The sequence below is a fragment of the Etheostoma cragini genome, chromosome 13 (assembly GCF_013103735.1).
Source record: "Etheostoma cragini isolate CJK2018 chromosome 13, CSU_Ecrag_1.0, whole genome shotgun sequence".
Taxonomy (NCBI): domain Eukaryota; kingdom Metazoa; phylum Chordata; class Actinopteri; order Perciformes; family Percidae; genus Etheostoma; species Etheostoma cragini.
Genome location: NC_048419.1, coordinates 5,015,630 through 5,034,091, shown reverse-complemented (window position 1 = coordinate 5,034,091; position 18,462 = coordinate 5,015,630). Strand labels below are relative to the sequence as shown.

The following is an 18,462-nucleotide window of genomic DNA, read 5'->3' as shown; positions in this document are numbered from 1 at the left end:
TGGGAAAACCGGGACAAAAACACAGGGAAGGCCAAACAGGACAAATACCCCAACAAAAACCCCCAAACCATAACAATTTCCAACCCTTAGGGATACATAATGTTACTTATTCTATTAAACTAGTACATGTTACTGACAGGTATGCTGTATTACATAAATGCATGTCATTTTTTGTCAGTGAAAGGTTGGTAAATATGCACCTTTTCATAGTAAATATTTGCCAGTGTACACATTTGATATAACAATTTGGATCCTTCATTCATTGAGATGTTTCCAGAATAGCCTCTGCAGTAAAAGCCTGTCCGTGGCAACCTGTGTCAGTCACAGCAGTCCATGGAGCACGCCAACCACACTGCGACATTAAGGACATTCAGATGACCTTCCATACGCACGGCGCCACTACTACAGCACATAGACCAAGTCATGGGATAGACTCAACATAATGGAGTCTTTATTTAACATGAGGTAAATAAAGCTGTTATGTTTGCCAAAAATCTGCTTATTTATGATGAAATGACATATTTGATATTTGGTGGGAGAAAGTGATTTGTACTTGGTATTGGACTGACCTACTTATGGGATGGGAATGTACTGTGTCAAAATTAAGGCTAGCACTGTTTTTTTTTAGTATTAAATCATTTTTTTTTCTTTTCTCTGAAATGTCAAATTCCCATCATAATTTTCCAAACCCAAAGATGACATCTAAAATTGTTCTTGTTTTTACCGACCAACTGGCCAAACTGTTATAGTAGTATTAACATTATCCAGTTTACTATAGCACAGAACAATTAAAATCAGCAAATTTTCACAGCTGGGAAGGTAAAACTATAGAATGTCCGGCAGTTTTTGTTTGAAAAATGATTTTACAAATATTTTAAATATAGAATCAGTTCATAACAGTTGACAATTAAGTATTGATTCAATTCAACACAATAACAACTAATCTATAAAAAGTACCAGGCAACATAAGGTTAGTTCTCCATCTATTACAGCATTCCACTCTTGTAACATTTTTATACACATAATGGACAGTTAAAAGACAATTTATCAGTTGATGCAGCACAACCACAAATATCATATCAAAATATCATTGGTTAGGTTGTACACATTCTTCTTCCATTTCAAAACCTGCCGCCTAGATCGCCCACAATGCATCTTGAGGCAAGACACCTGCATGACAACTCGTTGGCGCGCATCACACTGCCACTAGTGACACCTCAGAGAAAGGTGGTAGAGCACAGGCAAAACAAAAGCTGTGAAGGAAGTGCTGTCCCAGTGCAATCTAACAGCAGCACAGCTGATACCTATTAGTCAAGTCTTCTTCATTAGTACGCCTCAGGGACGATGGCTTCCTACTGAACAGCTTGAAGAGTTAAGTGTATATAAACACACTTGAAAATAATGCTGAGCTTAAACTGTGTAAAACTGTTTATCCTGACAATGTGTACAGTTGTTTGTCATTTTAATAGTGATCCATAAAAGAAAAGTAGTCGTCTGAGGCTAATAACTGGGCTGCACCCAACACTACAACAGAAGCGACACTAGCTCCCAGATTTTATGCCTGCTGCATCATCTTTTGTCCTTGGTCGATGACTTTAAGTGCCAAGTGTAACTGCCGCAAAACCTGTGTAATGAATCTAATGAACCGTTATGATAACATGACATGAATATGTGTTACTGCCACTGGTTTAACACACAGGGCAGTAAAACCATCCAGAGTTTATGTTTGGAAAAGGCATTTTCATAAACTACCAAAGAAGTCTGAACAGCGTCTGTGTCTTTCTATTTTAGGATTAAACTTTTGGCAAGTGTTGTTCTTTGTTTTTTTGTGTCCATGACATGATCTTTGACCAGGTTCAAATATTTGTTCAGAAAAAAAAGAAATGAACCTCAAGCAGCAGAAAACATTCCTGCAGTCAGCAACAAGAAACTGCTCACCTGCTTCGAGTTTCCAACAATAGGAAAGGAGTTTGCAATTATTATTTTAATAAAAAATATTAGATTTGCTGGCAGCAACACCGAAGTGTTATACTTTACGTAAAACTTTATTAAATATCCCTATTTAAACCTTAGATGGCTCTATAAATCGTCGGAAAGTAGATATTTTTTTACCTTGTTTAACTGTACACCTACGGTACACTCTATCGGTTCTGTGCAACATCTTCAAAGACACAGTTAGGTGAAAGGATTTGAATCTATATTGAACGGACCTCGTATCCATAGCGTTACCTCAGACACAATTTCAGAAGCAGTTGGGTTTGGATGTTGCTGAAAATTATCGGATGTTCTGTACTGAATTTTTACTGATTGTGTTTCATGACGACAATCCTCCATGGAAGGTGAGTCTGTGCCATTTCCTCAAAGAATAAAAATGAAATATACAACATAATTACATCATATAGAAGATATGGCATGAGCAATGTTAGAACCCCAAAAAATGTAATCTAACTAATTTCAAGGGTTGCTAATGTCTTGAGGGTCCATTCTGAGAGGCACCAGACATTTAGCATTCGGCATTTGTGTATTTCTAGGACAAACGTGTCCAATGTGCAGCTGTGTAGACACCTTCTGGGAAATCCAATCCAGCTTCAGCTCGATTCATGCCTGTTGGGGTTGTCCGCTAATTGGTTACTTTGAAGATCATTGGCCAGATGCTCACCGTATCAATAGAGGATTGACTGAATCTCAAACGTAATTAGTGCACAGATCAATGACATTTTAAAGGTTGTGATTATAGGAGAACACTTGTTTCACACGACAATACTTTTACTACTAGCAATTATTTATCTACTTGTTTACAGCTCGTTCGCATGTTTTCCAAGAAACCAAGTCTAGAATATTAACAGGACCTTAAGGTAATTGCAGATTATAAAACAACTTTAAAAGACTGGAAAAAGGGTTTAATCTTAAAGGTCCCATGGCATTCACATTTCCATTTATTAAGTTTTTTTAACATTAATATGAGTTCCCCCAGCCTGCCTATGGTCCCCCAGTGGCTAGAAATGGTGATAGGTGTAAGCCGAGCCCTTGGTATCCTTCTCTGCCTTTGGGAAAATTAAAGCTCAAATGGGTCAATCTGGAATCTGGCTCCTTATGAGGTCATAAGGGGCAAGGTTACCTCCCCTTTTCCCTGTTTCGCCCACCCGGAGAATTTGGCTTGCCCTTGAAAGAGTGACATCATGGCTTTCAAATGAGCTAAGTGGCAGTTGGTCAAGCCCCCCCCCCCCCCAAAAGCTACAGACACAGAAATAGCACATACTAAAAAAAGCTCATTGTGGAACCAGTGGCTGTAATTCTGCGCCAAGGGTGGATTTTGGGAAGGAGACTTCAGATACAGTATTAGAGGACCTCTAAGGTCTATATAAAAGAGACCTCAGATATGGTATTAGGGGACCACTACGGTCTATATAAAAGAGACTTCAGATATGGTATTAGGGGACAACTAAGGTCTATATAAAAGAGACTTCAGATACAGTATTAGGGGACCACTAAGGTCTATATAAAAGAGACTTTAGATGTGGTATTAAGGGACCACTAAGGTCTATATAACAGAGACTTCAGATACAGTATTAGGGGACCACTAAGATCTATACAAAAGATACTTCAGCTATGGTATTAGGGGACCACCAAGGTCTATACAAAAGATACTTCAGATGTGTTATTAGGGGACCACCACGGTCTATATAAAAGAGACTTTAGATATAGTGTTAGGGGACAACTAAGGTCTATATAAAAAGAGCCACAGAGTACCATGTCATGGGACCTTTTAAAGAAAAAAAATCTTTAAAATTTTTTTTTTAGTGTTTTTTTAATCATTTTTTTATGATTTTGGTCATCCTTCCCATCACTTTAGATCATACTCACATAAATAGCTGAGATACACGTCCACAGACACTCCACTAGACAAAAATGAACAATTAAAATGGTTCAAGCAATCAATGTTTACTCTTTTATCTAAACCACTTCTAAGTGAAAACCAAGGTGAAGGTTGGTTATTCATTTGAAGCATCCATTAGATCTTACAGAACTAGTTTCTGGTATCACTTTGACCTACTGTACCTGCACAATTGTGTGTGCATGCTATTTAACAATGTTGTCCAGGAATGTAACGCACACTTGACCAGTCTACCCACTCTAGGCCCATGATCTCTACTAAGAAGATGGCTTTGAGTCCTCTGTGGACCTCGCTAGTGATGCTGGTGGGTGAAACGATACAATATGCATTAGATGTAATACATGTAACTGTTGTTTTGTTGTTAACTAAAGCAGGGGGCATATATTCGCTGATCATTTGTGATGTATCATAAGTTACACCTTGTGGATGTTTGACTTTCTTCTCTTTGGTCTCCAAGTAGAAACTATTTGCCTGGTCATTCAATCAGCAACGTGGCTCAGCCATGAATGCACTACCCTTGTCCAGACCTGTGACACATTAACCTTGACAACACTACCGAAACAAAATGTTATTTGTTGACCAGGTCACATCTCAAAGTGATGCCTCTTTGGGCCATGCTTTGAATAATTCATGTGAGATGGGGTAAGAAAGCAAGTAGGAGCTAGACAACTTCACTTCGATCCATAGGGAAAGTGTACATATAGCACTCTCATCCTTAAAGCTATTGATTATGTGCCACATTAGCCAGCAGCTTGGCAATAGGTTACCAACAAAATAGACAACAAGACAGCCAGAGTGTCGACACTTGTTAAGTGTTGACTGTAGAAGGGGAAGGTGGTGGTTGGAATTGAGGCAAGCTGAAAGATTGAAAGACTTTGCTGAATAGAAAAAAACCCACAGCCTTCTCATTCATATGTAACACATGGATTCATGGGAATGAAAGCTTAATCAGCCCCGTCTTTTAGTGTGCGGGAAATAAGGAAATGTGGTGATGTGCAGAATGACAGACCCTTATATAGAGGATTTGTCTGTTACACCTTAATCCATTAGGAAAGTCTCCTGCCTCAACTGTAGTAAAGCCGATTTGGAGGCTGCCGATAACATCAGTGGGCATCAGGGAGGTGGCAGTTCTCAGTGAGAAACAGCTCTGCTGATACGCAGATATTCCGGGAGCGTGTGCATGCTGACTGAGGATTATTTCCAAACTCCAGCAACTTGAACTTTGATGGACAATTAATACATGCTTTCACTTTTAGATGCAAATTTCCAAGTGAAATTCCATTTTTGGTACATGTTTGGATTCCTCAAGAGAGGCAGCATAATAATGTCTTGCTGGGTAAAAAATACAACTCCATAAAATGTGTTAATTAAAGAATGCTGTGCAAGGGCTTTGCATATGTGCTCTACATCTTGTCTCAAGTAATTGCAGAAAGATTAACATTTGTGAATATCCTTGTCACATGCTGTGTTAGGTCCATGCATAATGAATGCATTGACTGCTTGGACCCTGCTGGAAAGGGTGGGATGACAATTTTCTGGCCCTGAATATGTCAAACATTGATGCATTTCCTTTATTAACCTGCATGCTCTCATGACAGCTAATGATTTTCCAGATTATTTATTAACATCATTAATACTAGTGCCAATCATTGTATCATCAATCTTCTTTTCTGGCCTCATGCTGTATGATACAACCAAAAACCAAGGTCAGCCTTCCAGTACATTTACAGTTTTAACTGTGAAAATATGAATGACCTATTAACTAATTTTAGTTGTAGTTGCCAATGTGAAAGTGAAAGTTTAGATAGGTTTATCCCTTAGGGCAAGAAAAAGTGGTAATACACATTATTCTATATGAATCTTAGCTATATCTTTACCATTAAATGATCTATTCCAGGGGTTTGTCTGACACTATGGGCTCCCCCACATCGTATGCTTGCTCTTAGCAAATTGGCAGTTATGTTGTCATTACTTAGAATTCACCATGGGGTACGCACTATAGCTTTAAGGTACACTGAATGAGCTATTAGCAGTTCCTGTTTGCAATGTACCCATGGATGTACAGACAGTCATCGCTGGATTACTTTAACACTGAAGAAAATGTAAAAAGCATGATGGGTCTCAGACAAGTTCCCCCCTTTCAACTCTACTCGCAGTTTGAAAACCTCTGATCTAGACGGATGTGGACACGAGCATTACACCTCATTCCACAACCATGGGCATTAATATGCTGCTACAACAGCCTCCACTTGACTGGAAAAACCTTCCACAAAATGTTGGGACCTGGCTGCAGGGATTCCAGGAGATTCCCTGCGTACCCCAAGAGCACCAGTGAGTGGGGCTACTGATGTTTGGTGATGAAGCCTGGCTCGGAGTCAGCGTTTGGATCTATTCCAGTGGTTTTGGATGGGGTTGAAGTCTGGGCTCTGTGCTGGAGCCTGTTTCAGGAAGGAGGTTTAACGAACCGAGTCTAACCCTGAACTCTGAGTTGATTTACCCTGAGATGGGAACCGCTGATTAGAGATGGTTCAATCAACTCAGAGTAGGTTGACTCAGATTTAAGTGTGTGCACCACTACTATAAAAAAGCAGCTTTAATGGAGCCATGTAAGTAAGATTCACCATGGCAACAACCACAAACAAACATGTATTTCCTAAAAAAGCAACACAGCGGCGGCAGCAAGAGAACTTATGCAGAAAGAAATTGCTGCAAGACTGAATGCGGAAGTTTCATTATAGTGTATTCATTTCATAATTTAAGTGAAATGGTATTGAACCCATAATCTATTTCATTTAGGTGCATTCTGCGGGCGAAAAAGTCCTAGGCCTACTCATCCCATTCTGAGGATGCAGCATAAAAAAAATAAAATAATAATTCATATTCTATTATGTCAAAGGGTTTACATCATTCACCTGCAATACTGTGGGACTCCTTTTTAATGGCTCTTATTGATTTGTGTCCAGGGAACATTACAAAAACGTTTAAAAAACGCTTCAGAGCGAGTCACACTCTTGTGACAGCTCCGCATTGAGTGGCTTTACAAATTTGCTCCGCATCATCACTGCCATTTTGAAAAAAAAAAAAAAAAAAACGTAATGCGACACAAATAATCCGCTGCGATGTGGAGCATGTCCATGATGGGTGACATTAGTGATATGAGGACGATGTCGGCTACATGGCTGATAGACTGGGAAGAAAGATGATACTGCTCAAATACGTAGTTATTATCATTAGAAATGAAAGTGCATCTATAGTTGGGGCTTCAATATCATCTCCCGACGTGTTTGACTCCATAAACAGCTTCTTCATCAATGTGATTGTCGACACAAGGACAAAAACGTTTTATTGTCTGCCTAACATGGTTATAATAGTAAACCAACACTGTTTTTATTTATGCAGATAAGACAGACAAGCCATTGTCACAACATTGGAAGCTATAGCATTATTATTGGCCTTCATTAAAACTAAGATTACAAACTGTGTGTGCTCCAAATATGCAGGAGAGCTAAGTGGCACATTGACAACGCAAAGTGAGCTAATCCCTGTCACACAGTTCTGATTTCTTTCCCTAGCCTGCTTTCTTCCAGGTTCGATGAGCTTTTCCTAGCGTGCAAAATCTTAAAGGGATTTACACTCCGCCGCGTCTTCCTGCCGTAACATCTTACCTGATCAACAATGCTAACATGACAACCTGTGCAATCTCTTTGTTTGAAATTACAAGAAGCTGGGTTAGAAGGACTTCTAGACATGCAGGAGTTTATTTTATTTTTTATTTTTTTGCTGACTCCAGCACACAAACTGAAAAATGTGCACAAGATGCAGGAGTGAAAATGCTGTGAACGGCCAATCATGGCTGTGGTGTGCTGCACCATGCAAATTAATTCACCAGTCAGAGAGATTCAGACCGGTGCAGAGGAGAGCCCAAGCTACATTTAGATAAGAGGATGAGCTCTCTTTAGGTTTGTTTGCCTAATTTAGGACAAGATCTCATGGATTCTATTTTAGTCCTCACCCAAAAATGTGAAGGTCAGAGGGTTGTTGAGTGCAAAAACCATCTACCGAGGCTACACGGTAAAAAAAAGAAAGAAAAGAATATTCTTTCCTTATTAATTCGATGCTTAAGGTTTTCCCAGGCAATCCTCCGGGGTTTATTTTGTCAAAATCATTATAGACGTCTGGTTATTTCATTTGCCAAACTGACAGCCACAGCTGAGACCAACTCACTGTGTAATAATAATAATAAAAACAAAACTTTGCTTTTTCTCTGCTTCCAATATAGACGATCTTTTGCATCTATGGTTAGATAACAATGTCTGTTGCACCAGTGAGACCGATTAATAAAGGTATTATGCTAAATGCATCACCAGAACATCAACTGGAGGGACAGTGATGGGGGGATGAAATGGTTGGAGAGGAAGTTAAATAGCAAAAATAGGGAGACTGAGAGGTACAATATTGGGATTGGGATTAGCAGATTGATTGTGAGGGTAGCACCCAGTGTGAATAGTTAGAATGATACATGGGCCTTTAGTACAATCTAGTATTAACTGCATCTTTGTAATTCCAATTTTAATTTACTGTTCACTTTGCAATATGTTGTTGTACCTGGCTTCGGGGAGGAGGTTGTGGAGCAGGAGAATGATCCACCAGCCCAAGTCCAGTGATTTAGGCTTCCAATGTGCAGCAGCCATATTGGTTCAAACAGAGGACTCCTGTAGGAAGGACAGAGTAAGAGGGAGATGATGTCATACAGGATCACATTACACAACATTATTGACTTTGGAAAACAATGTAAACATGTTCATAGCTTAAAAGGCAAATGCAGAATGGACATGATGGACGTCATGTGGTTGGCAAATTAATAGAATATGTTTCTCAACATTCATTTGAGCCTCTATTTAAGAACGCTACCCCCACTTAACCCACCTGCTCCTCACTGGTTTATACTTTTGATACAAGTGATTGATGGTGTGTGCTTTGTCGCAAACTGACATTTTTATGCCTAAAAGCATGTGGCTGTCAGACATTGTGAGTCTTTCTTTTATTTTAAGGCATACATCACACAATGATTTACGAGACCTTCAGAAACACGGTGGGGGACGTGTTTATAATATAAAGCAAATTCAGCATCCTATGTTGCCACTTTGCTTACTTATCAGTGTAGAAATGAGACAGGTTGGCTGTTTCAGTTTGGAACGTTACTAATATTATCTGTACTGCACACACCGTTTCTTTAGTCCATGGATGTCCTATACACACACCCACACACACAAGACATCTGTTCTAGTTCAAATGTATTAACATTAGTTGGGTCCACAGCAATTGCTAATTTAACTTTTTAATGAGACTTAAAGATACTTTTAGTTTTTAGGGTTAAAGGAGTTGCAATACTATTTTGAGACATAAGGAGGGAGGGTGTTATAAAATAATCTTGCTTATAAAAAGTAAAGCATAAGGTACAACACTCTCTCCCCTCACCAATCATGTTTGTGCAGTCCCTAATTTATCTACCTATACCGTTAACTTTTAACATCACAGAAGGGGGCCTAAATATTCCAGTCTATATCTAAATAAATACATCCAATAACCTATATCCTTGAACCAAATTAAACAGAATACATTACTCATTGTGAGTGCTTGGGTCTCTCTACTTCCACCCACAGGACCCTCAGTAATCATGAGAGATGGCATCGATATTGAGTAGCCCGTAAACACCATTTGACCAGATATACTGGTCTACACCAAGATAATGCATGATATAAAACCCTGGAATAAACACATTATACAGCAGTACAGGTCCTTATAACTCTAACTGATAGATGTTGCACAGCGACTGCATTTCTAACACTGTAATTATTGGTAATTATTACGAGGCGGTTGCAGTCTGGCAATGTACAGACCAAATAAATGACCGCTCATTAAAAATACATGAATGCAGCCGGAAAAAAAACACCAGGAAGATGAGAGAAAAGAAGCCAAATGTTGTTGAATGACTGAGATACAGCAGTTACATGTGCAGCAGCTGTGTCATACTTAAAAGGCTTTCATTGTGCTTTTTGTGTGACTCAGCCCCCCCTTTATTGCCACCGTACAGAGAGAAGATCAAACACTTTCTTCGGAGGAGTCGGTGTTCTCAGTGCCCCTGTGGAGCACCGATCATTACAGGAGGAGTAAACAAATGATCGGATGTAAAGATACACTTCAGGTGTTGAAATAGGACACTGCACTGATACTGCTACAGTACAACCTGTGACCGTCCTTTTATTATGTTCGGGATGATCTGACTTCAAACAAACTGTCTTATGTTCTATTGATTGCAACTGAGTACCAAGGGAAGTAAAGATCCACATCTAGTCTTTTTCGCTGGTAGAATTCATGGTATTTATTTTTTTCGGGCCGCACAAACATTTTTCCGTACTAAACTTAAATCTTGCTTGTCATTCATAGGCTGTGGCTAATTTGATTGCTGTCTTGCAAGTGGTAAGTTCAGGAAGTCCTCCTGTACTGTCATTGGCTACAAACGACGACACGTCGAGGTTGGACGCGGTTAAGGTTAGGACAAAGGGGTCATGGTTACCATTAGTACCAGCCAATCATAGCATTGTGGGGCGGAACTATGAGGAACACTCTTGGGGAAAGAAATACACATTCAGGAAGAGTCTGTCAGCCTTGGACATGAAACACACTCATTCTAAATATGCAACTCTCCAAAGCAAATATGGCAGTATTGTTGCCCCTGATCAATGAATATGTACATGCCTGAAACAATATTTTACCGATGAATTGTACAGCCCTACTCTAACTAACTAGCCAATTATTTCCAAACTACTTATGTGTGAGCAAGTAGCTGATTTCTTTGCAGTGTGGAACCCAAAGATACTTTGAGTTCACTGCTTGTGGCATTTAGCATCATCACTAGCCTCATTGTGCATCAGATTAAACAGCTAAGGACTGCTGCAATTCTATAAAACTGCAGTAAACAATAGTTTGATGAGGAAGAATTCAAGCCCAGAAGACTTGAGGTTAAAATGGCCATACTGTTTTGACAATAACCTGATATCAAGATATCCATTGTTCCTATGACCTGAGTTGGTTGCAAAGGTACATGTTTTGTTCAGAAATGTGGTCCTAAAATGTGTTCCATCATTTAAGAGGGCTGACCAAGCATATATGAATCAGCAAAACCTTTGCCTATTACCAGTTTTAAAAAAATAAAGTAAACATGTTGTCAATTTCAATCAATGCACTTACAGGGGATTTGACACAAAACAATATACATTGATGCTCTGCTTTGTAAATCCAAGAGCCATGATGTGTTATTGATGTTATAAACAGTCCTTGTTTTGGCTGAAATAAGACAGATAATCTTAACTATGACCAGAATATGAGATTATCCAGGTTATTTTACATGCATTCACCCAAATCTGAGTTACTTGAGTAGCCACAGAAAAAAGCAAATGCTGCCAATTAAACCAAGTACAGTTCATGCAAATTAGCTCAATTGTTACTTTTCCTTATTTCAGCCCCTTATTTCCCTTTCAACAGATGTCAAGCCAGACTGTCAAAATAAAACTCTTTTGTTTCTTGACATGCTGGTAGACAGCTGACTTCCTTGATTTTCTTAGATTTTGTTTTAAATAGCGCGTATCATTTTAGGCATTGTTGTTTTCAACCTCCTTTCTTCCCCTCTTTCTTTTCTCCCTGTACATTTAGCAAACCGGGAATGTGATAAATCAAATTCCGGATCGTTATCTATGAAACATTTTATGCTCCCCATAAAAACTACAGGATGCCCCCTGGAGTCGATAGTATCATTACCTCATCTTATAATGCCCCGTCTGAAAATTGTTAATTTCCTGACATATTGCCATCTATTTAAGCCACTTCCACTCACGTGAGGATCATCTTTGCATATGTGTCATCTTTAAGGCTTTGAATATCCTGGATGAATAAATCTCTTAAACACTTTGATTCCTCTATGCCTTGAGGTTCAGTCATAACACAGTGTTTCACCAATGATATTCATCATAGTGTGTAGTAGTTAAAAAGTAGAATGAGTTCTCATTAAAGAGACCCCAAACATATGCTGGTAGACTTTTATAATAAAACAAACCAAAATGTAAAGTTTCATAGGAGTAAAGAAAAAGGAAATATTTAATAATTCTCATTAGTCAGCCCATAAACCTCCATCGTCTTTCACATTTCTACTACAGGATCTCTGTCCTGTTTATGTAGCTGGCTCCTTAAACACAAGCACCAATTAGAGCTGCAGTGAAAAATCATCCAGAAATCTTACTAGACAGCACTCTTACAAGTGTCAACAAATTATTTCCATACGAATATGACAAAACTGGCATTAAAAGACTGGCTGCCGGCCGCTGTCTACAATTCTGGACCCGGTTTACCAATACCTGTCATGCAAATGAGGGGCTCCGCGGTCCCTGGAGCTTCAATTGTTGTTGAAACAGAGAATATTAAGGAAGGAAAAAAAAAAAAGACATGATGATATGGTTGGTAAATTAAAAATAGCCTGCCTAAGGTGACAGCAGTGCTAAAGCGCTCTCTATTTCCACTCTTCTAACATTTGTTTTCCATTCTACTGTCAGTTTTTTTCAATGTGATTACATTTGACAGAATTAAAAGGCTAAAAATGCCTCTGATGCAAATTAGCTGAATAATCTGACTGGATGACAATGCTGAGTGAGTTTTTGATAATTAGTGGTAAAATAAGAAATGGCATGACTTAGTTTCCTCCTACAAATATGTCAACTGGGAACAATTTGGTTTAGTTATTTTTATAGTTTGGCAGTCAATCATGACCTTAAGGAAACTGGCAATCAAAATCTCAGATTATAAAGTTCACGGTATGTTTTCTATGCAAATAAATCCCACTGGTGCAGCTATAAACACAATATGTCAAGGAACACCCAAAAGAAACTGTGGCCCTCAACAGCCAATAAACACTGTCGACTGCAGTAATTGTTGAATTTAGGCCGCTGTTCTACATTCATGTAATCCAAGTGGCTGTTCACTAAAAATAGCCCTAAATCCTGTCACATTTGGTTTGATGTGACAGTCGTGCACTGAGCATCTACCACTGATCTTTGTATTCTGTAACCCAACCAGTCAATAGAATACAAACTTCACCAAACCACCTACTGTTTAACCTTTGGCTGAAGCCTTCCTATCTGACAGTGCCTGCCCCCTATACTCTCCATACTCTGAATTTCAGATTTTGCCTTCTGGCTATAGGTTCAGATTCCTCGCTGTTACGAGTAACAGGAACAAGCACTCCTTCATCCCCTCGGTCATTTCACTTCTGATCCCAGGCCAGGGGAGTGTGTCATTTAGTTGATGATATGATGTTGTATGTGTTGGTGATAATGATGTTGTCCATGCCGCTGATGAGGACGATTATGTTTTGATAGAGATGTTGATCATGTATTCAACGTGTCCGATCACTATGCACTTTATTGTGTGTATTAGTATTAGAGCTGGGCGATTATGGAGAACATCATATACAGTGATACGTATACGTTCCAAGTTGAACCCGTGATAGGTGAAAACCGTGAAGTAGTAAACTTTATTTTTTTTACAATTATTATACGATGAAATACTCCGTAATACATTGAAACCAAAGAACAAAACAATTTTACAGGCCCAAGCATCTGTTTAACAAATACAAGTACTGTAGAAAGTTTTTTTTTTTTTTTTTTTAAATAACTACTGTACTGTAAAATAATAATTTTAATCATCAATACGAATTGAAGGCTTCAAATTGGGGAGATCAGCACCGCCGCCGCCGCGCCCCCCCCCCTCGGACCAGAGTCATTGTATATTTTTCATAATCATTTTTCATTTTCTCCCGTTCTAATCCAAAGTACAGTAGGGAAAACTAGTGCCTCCCGTGTATTTCACTGCTCTTCTGACTGAGCCGCTGCATCCTGACTCCGCTCTGTAGCGTTTTTTCTTCTAAAGCCCGCGGTGCAGGTGTGTTTTTTCTTCTAAAGCCGTGGTGCAGGTGTGTTTTTTTCTTCTAAAGCGGGGATGCAGGTGTGTTTTTTCTTCTAAAGCAGCGGTGCAGGTGGGTTTTTTTGAGAGAAGAACATATTATCGGTAGTTGTTGCTCTTTTTTTTTTTTCTTCTGGGCAAAAATCCGTGAAGCAGCGAGACCGTGAAAGGTGAACCGCGATATAGCGAGGGTTCACTGTATCACAGTATTCTTAACCAAACACCTCAGAGAATTCCAGTCAATTTCAACATGCAGCTCTATTTTTTTAAATATGTAGTGCTGTCAGTAGCGAGACAAATGAAAACAATCGGTGCTGCCTACACTGAGTTATCCTGCTGATAGATTTTGCAACCAACAGGCTTAAATAGGGCAAGTTTTTTAGTTTTTTAATAACGTGTTTTTAGCCTCTAAACATGCTCAAAATGTCATTACCAGAGCCTAGCCATGTGCAGTTATTCCTTCCAAGTGAACATAGTGAGTCAGTGAGTCTGACTGCAGTAGATGTGACAGAAAGGCATAAAAGTGATTAATCCATACCTCTGTTTATTTCCTGTTTTCCGGTGAAGTCCACACTAGTCGATTGTCACTTTTATGCCTCTCTGTCACATCTACTGCAGTCAAATTCACTGTGTTCACTTGGAAGTACTCAGTGCACCTGGGTAGGCACTGATAATGACATTTTGAGCATGTTTAGTGGCTAAAAACATTACTAAAAAACTAAAAACTTGCCCTGGTTAAGCCTGTTGGGGGCTAACTCTATCTGGAGGCTAACACGGTGTGGACTGTACTGATGGTTTTCATTTGTCTCGCTACTGACAGCACTACACATTTAACCCTTGTGTTGTCTTCTTTTTTTGTCAACACTGTTATCGCTTTTTCTGACATTTTTGACACTTTTTTTAGTGTTGTGGGTACTTTTTTTGATGTTTTTCCAAAGTTATTGGATATTTCTAATGTTGACAATTTCATCTTATTTTGAAGGCACATTTTTGACTCAAGGACAACATGAGGGTTAAAAAACAAGAACAACATAGCTACATGTTGAAATTGACCGGAATTCTCCTTTTAATGTCAATATTGTAGTGTTGTCTATTGGTGCTTTTACAAAATATTTACACAATTAGATTTTTGATAATCATCAATAATGTAGATTCAATGATTAAGTGGGTAAAGGCTAATAATAGAACAACTAAAGCAGTCTGGTAAGTTCATAAACTGACATATATTTATTATAATGCAGCCTTTAAAACCAGGAAAAAACATTTACCCTTTAACGATATTACAATATCCCAAATCTGAGATGACAACTAGTCTCTTATCACAATATCAACATCATTTTTATATATTGCTCAGCCCAAATTAGTATGTATTTGGTCATTCTTTTGCTTAATTTTTGTTGTTGAAGATGTTATTGATGCTCTGCTTTGTACACAAAGTAAAAGTGGGTCACTAGTGACTATTGTTGGTCTTTAGCTTACTGATACTCAGGAAACCTCCCCCCCCACCTCCTGCTATACCGTTTGTCTGTCGTTTTCATGTATTGTATGCCTGGCTGTAATACTAATTGCCCTCAGGGGACAAAATAAAGTTAAAAGTTAAACATTAACAGTTCAATTGCATGAAAGTAGCAACAATATCCAAATGTCAAATAACATAACATCCTAAATCAGTTCAACTGACCAATTTGGGACGTGGCGGGTGTAGTCGATGATAAGAGATATACAACGCCCAGAACACAGGTGGACCTAATGAGCGAGGACAATTTTTATCTTTGTTTTGGGACTGTGGGCATGAGCGTCATTATGATCATTAGGCCTCATCACTGCCAAATGATCAATGTATCAGGCTGCTGGGCAAAACTGTCTCCACTGGGGCCCATGACTATTATGTTACACCAGTGATAATTTGTCAAGATTTAGGGTTTTTCCTCTCAGACACTTAATGAGTACAGTGGATCCATTATGAACACCACACCATATGACAATAATAAGAGGGAAGAGGAAAGATCCATTTCATGCTGTCATTGTAGTCTTGCTGTGCCCAGCTTCAACTGACTACTGTTATATAAGTATACTGTTGGCATCTGCTGTAAGGAACTATAAAACTGTAAAATAAAACAGCCCAAGTGGCCCTGATAGTCCTGTTTAATTATAAAGCTTAACATATTTGATTTAATCTGAATTTAAGGAGAAGTGGCTTGATGGATGTTTTTATACGCGCTAAACTTGGCAGAAATCTAAGGAATTAAGCTTCTCCTCTTGGTATTGCCAAGATCTACTTGTAAAGAGCTTACTCTCCTTTTACTGCACGTTTCCAAGGTTGGAGAACAGTATGACATCCTAAAATTCACTGGGGTCGTTCATTTGCATAAAGAAATTAATAAAAAATATACCAGATGGAGATATATTTGGACTTTTCATGCTGTGTGCGTAAATTACCCCGACAGTAGAGAGGGAATAACAAAAATGTGGTTTCTAAAATGAGGCCAAAGTGCTTAAAAGCAAAATGCTGTCATAGCCCTTAAACATTTTGTAATTTGATGTTCACAAGGAGCCCAAACCTTTTTCGAAAGTAAACGCCTAGCACAAGAATGTGGTGGTGACAATGCAATGCATGTGAGAGTGAATGTGACTTGATACAGGCAAGACTTCCAGAGGCTTAAACTCCTTCAATGCGGAACAACAGCAGACCAGGGACGAGTGATGAAACAATAACAGACGCTCTGGGAATGGCTTTATAAAAGACTGCTCCCTAGCCTGTATAATCTGTTTATTATATAATTCCTTTTCCTTTCGTATGTAAAAGTGAAGATAGAATTGTTGTAACTGTCAACAGTTCTCACCTGTCAAGATGCTAGGATCTATTATGCTAACCAAGTTAAGCAGTTTGCACACATGGAGCACAGGTGGGTAATTCTCTATACAAGTAGATACGGCTGAATGTACAATGCTTTTTTAGGATGAAATTTTTATTTTTATATTCAGAAAAAAATGTAAACATGACATTCACGAACAGCTACACACAACACACTGGGGCATAGGAACGCGTCCCAGGGCTACAAAATCACAGAGAGGAAAATCGGGATGGAGGGAGACAAAACAACACATGCAAAAACAGACACAAGACAAGGGACCAAACACACACGCAAACAAAAGAAAAGGCTACAGCATTGCCTTTATGGAGTCAGTATTGCTATGCCAAGACTCCAAAGTCTTCCCCGGGGCTCCACCCACACAAGCCGTAGAGTTCCGTGTACGACACGTGACATCCAAAAAAGAAAGGATGAACAAACAGATAAGTCATGAGGTGGCTTCCAATTGGTTGCAATTATCCTCTTAGCAGCTGTAAGTCCAGCAAACTCTGCATGTTTTTTATCTTTAGAAAGCTGAAAGGTCAACAGGTCATTGATAACCAAAACTTTGACCGTAAGGGGTTAGGTAACATTAATCAAGGTGGAAATTTAGGATGCCAAAGCCTGGCTATTTTACTTTTTTGCATAATTTGTACTGCTAGTCTTAATTCCCCAATAGAAATTAATTTGTCCAAGCTAGCTAATTCCACTGCTGACTAGGTCTTGCAGCCTGAAAGTAATGGTGCTATCTTGCTCTATGTATGAGGAATTCAGATTTCTGTTTCAGAATGTTTATTTCCTTCTTGACTTCTGATCGTTCTAAAGCTATCCGGTCATTAATGTTGGTTTGTAACATTGAGTCTAGTCTGGTGAACTCAGCTTCAAGATTTGGCAGCTTCAGTGACGTAGCTTTGCGCCCATTAAAGCAGAAAGGTATGGTTTTGTTCCTAATAAAACCTTTTATCGTATCCAACAATATCCTGGGGTCTTCTACAGAGCCACAAAAACACAAAGCACAAAACATGAAAGGAAACTGTAGCTGTGTCCCAGCTGACCTATGGAGAGTATATTGACTAGGTTGACATGGCACTCAGAAACACAACCATATGCATCCATATCAAACAGTGCAACAAAACTCAGGGCACATCAAGAGAACAAGACAGTCCTGGTCCTCCTTCACGGCCCACTCCGTGACAGAATCCGAAGCGTCGGCTCTCCCCGTCGCAGTAACAGGAAGAGGACGGGACGCAGCCCAGTTCACAAAAATCCTCAGCATCCCCGGCGGAGGAGAATGCTCTGTACTCTACTGGTCTCTGATATTCAGTGTTGCCGGATAAAGCAGGAAAAAATCCAGACCCTCAGACCCGACTCACGCTGAATCTATGGTTTGATAGAAGGCTTTTTTCCAACCCTGAATGACGAGCGGAGATCTCCACGCAGCTTGTAGGATCACCTGCCTGGTTGGTTGCTGGAGGCCGTTGAAAATCAACATGCGAGTAGTAGTGGTGTTCTTCTTTGGGCTATCACGGGTCATTGTCATGTTTGAAGACCCAGCCTTGACCCATCTTCAACGCTCTAACTGAGGGAAGGAGGTTGTTCCCCAAAATCTCGCAAAATATGGCCCCAGTCATCCTCTCCTTAATACAGTGCAGTCGCCCTGTCCCATGTGCAGAAAAACACCCCCAAAGCATGATGCTACCACCC

At 39.3% G+C, this 18,462-nt stretch overlaps 1 protein-coding gene across 2 annotated transcripts in view; it reads right to left on the bottom strand.

The window, feature by feature from the left end:
* Positions 1-18,462, bottom strand: part of gabra3 (gamma-aminobutyric acid type A receptor subunit alpha3) — a 100,496-nt gene that overhangs the window by 60,675 nt on the left and 21,359 nt on the right. For both annotated transcript variants that reach the window (XM_034889210.1, XM_034889211.1), the window contains exon 2: positions 8,501-8,607. In XM_034889210.1, the coding sequence (XP_034745101.1) occupies positions 8,501-8,586 (86 nt within the window). In that variant the 5' untranslated portion in view covers positions 8,587-8,607. The remainder of the gene's footprint in view (positions 1-8,500; positions 8,608-18,462) is intronic.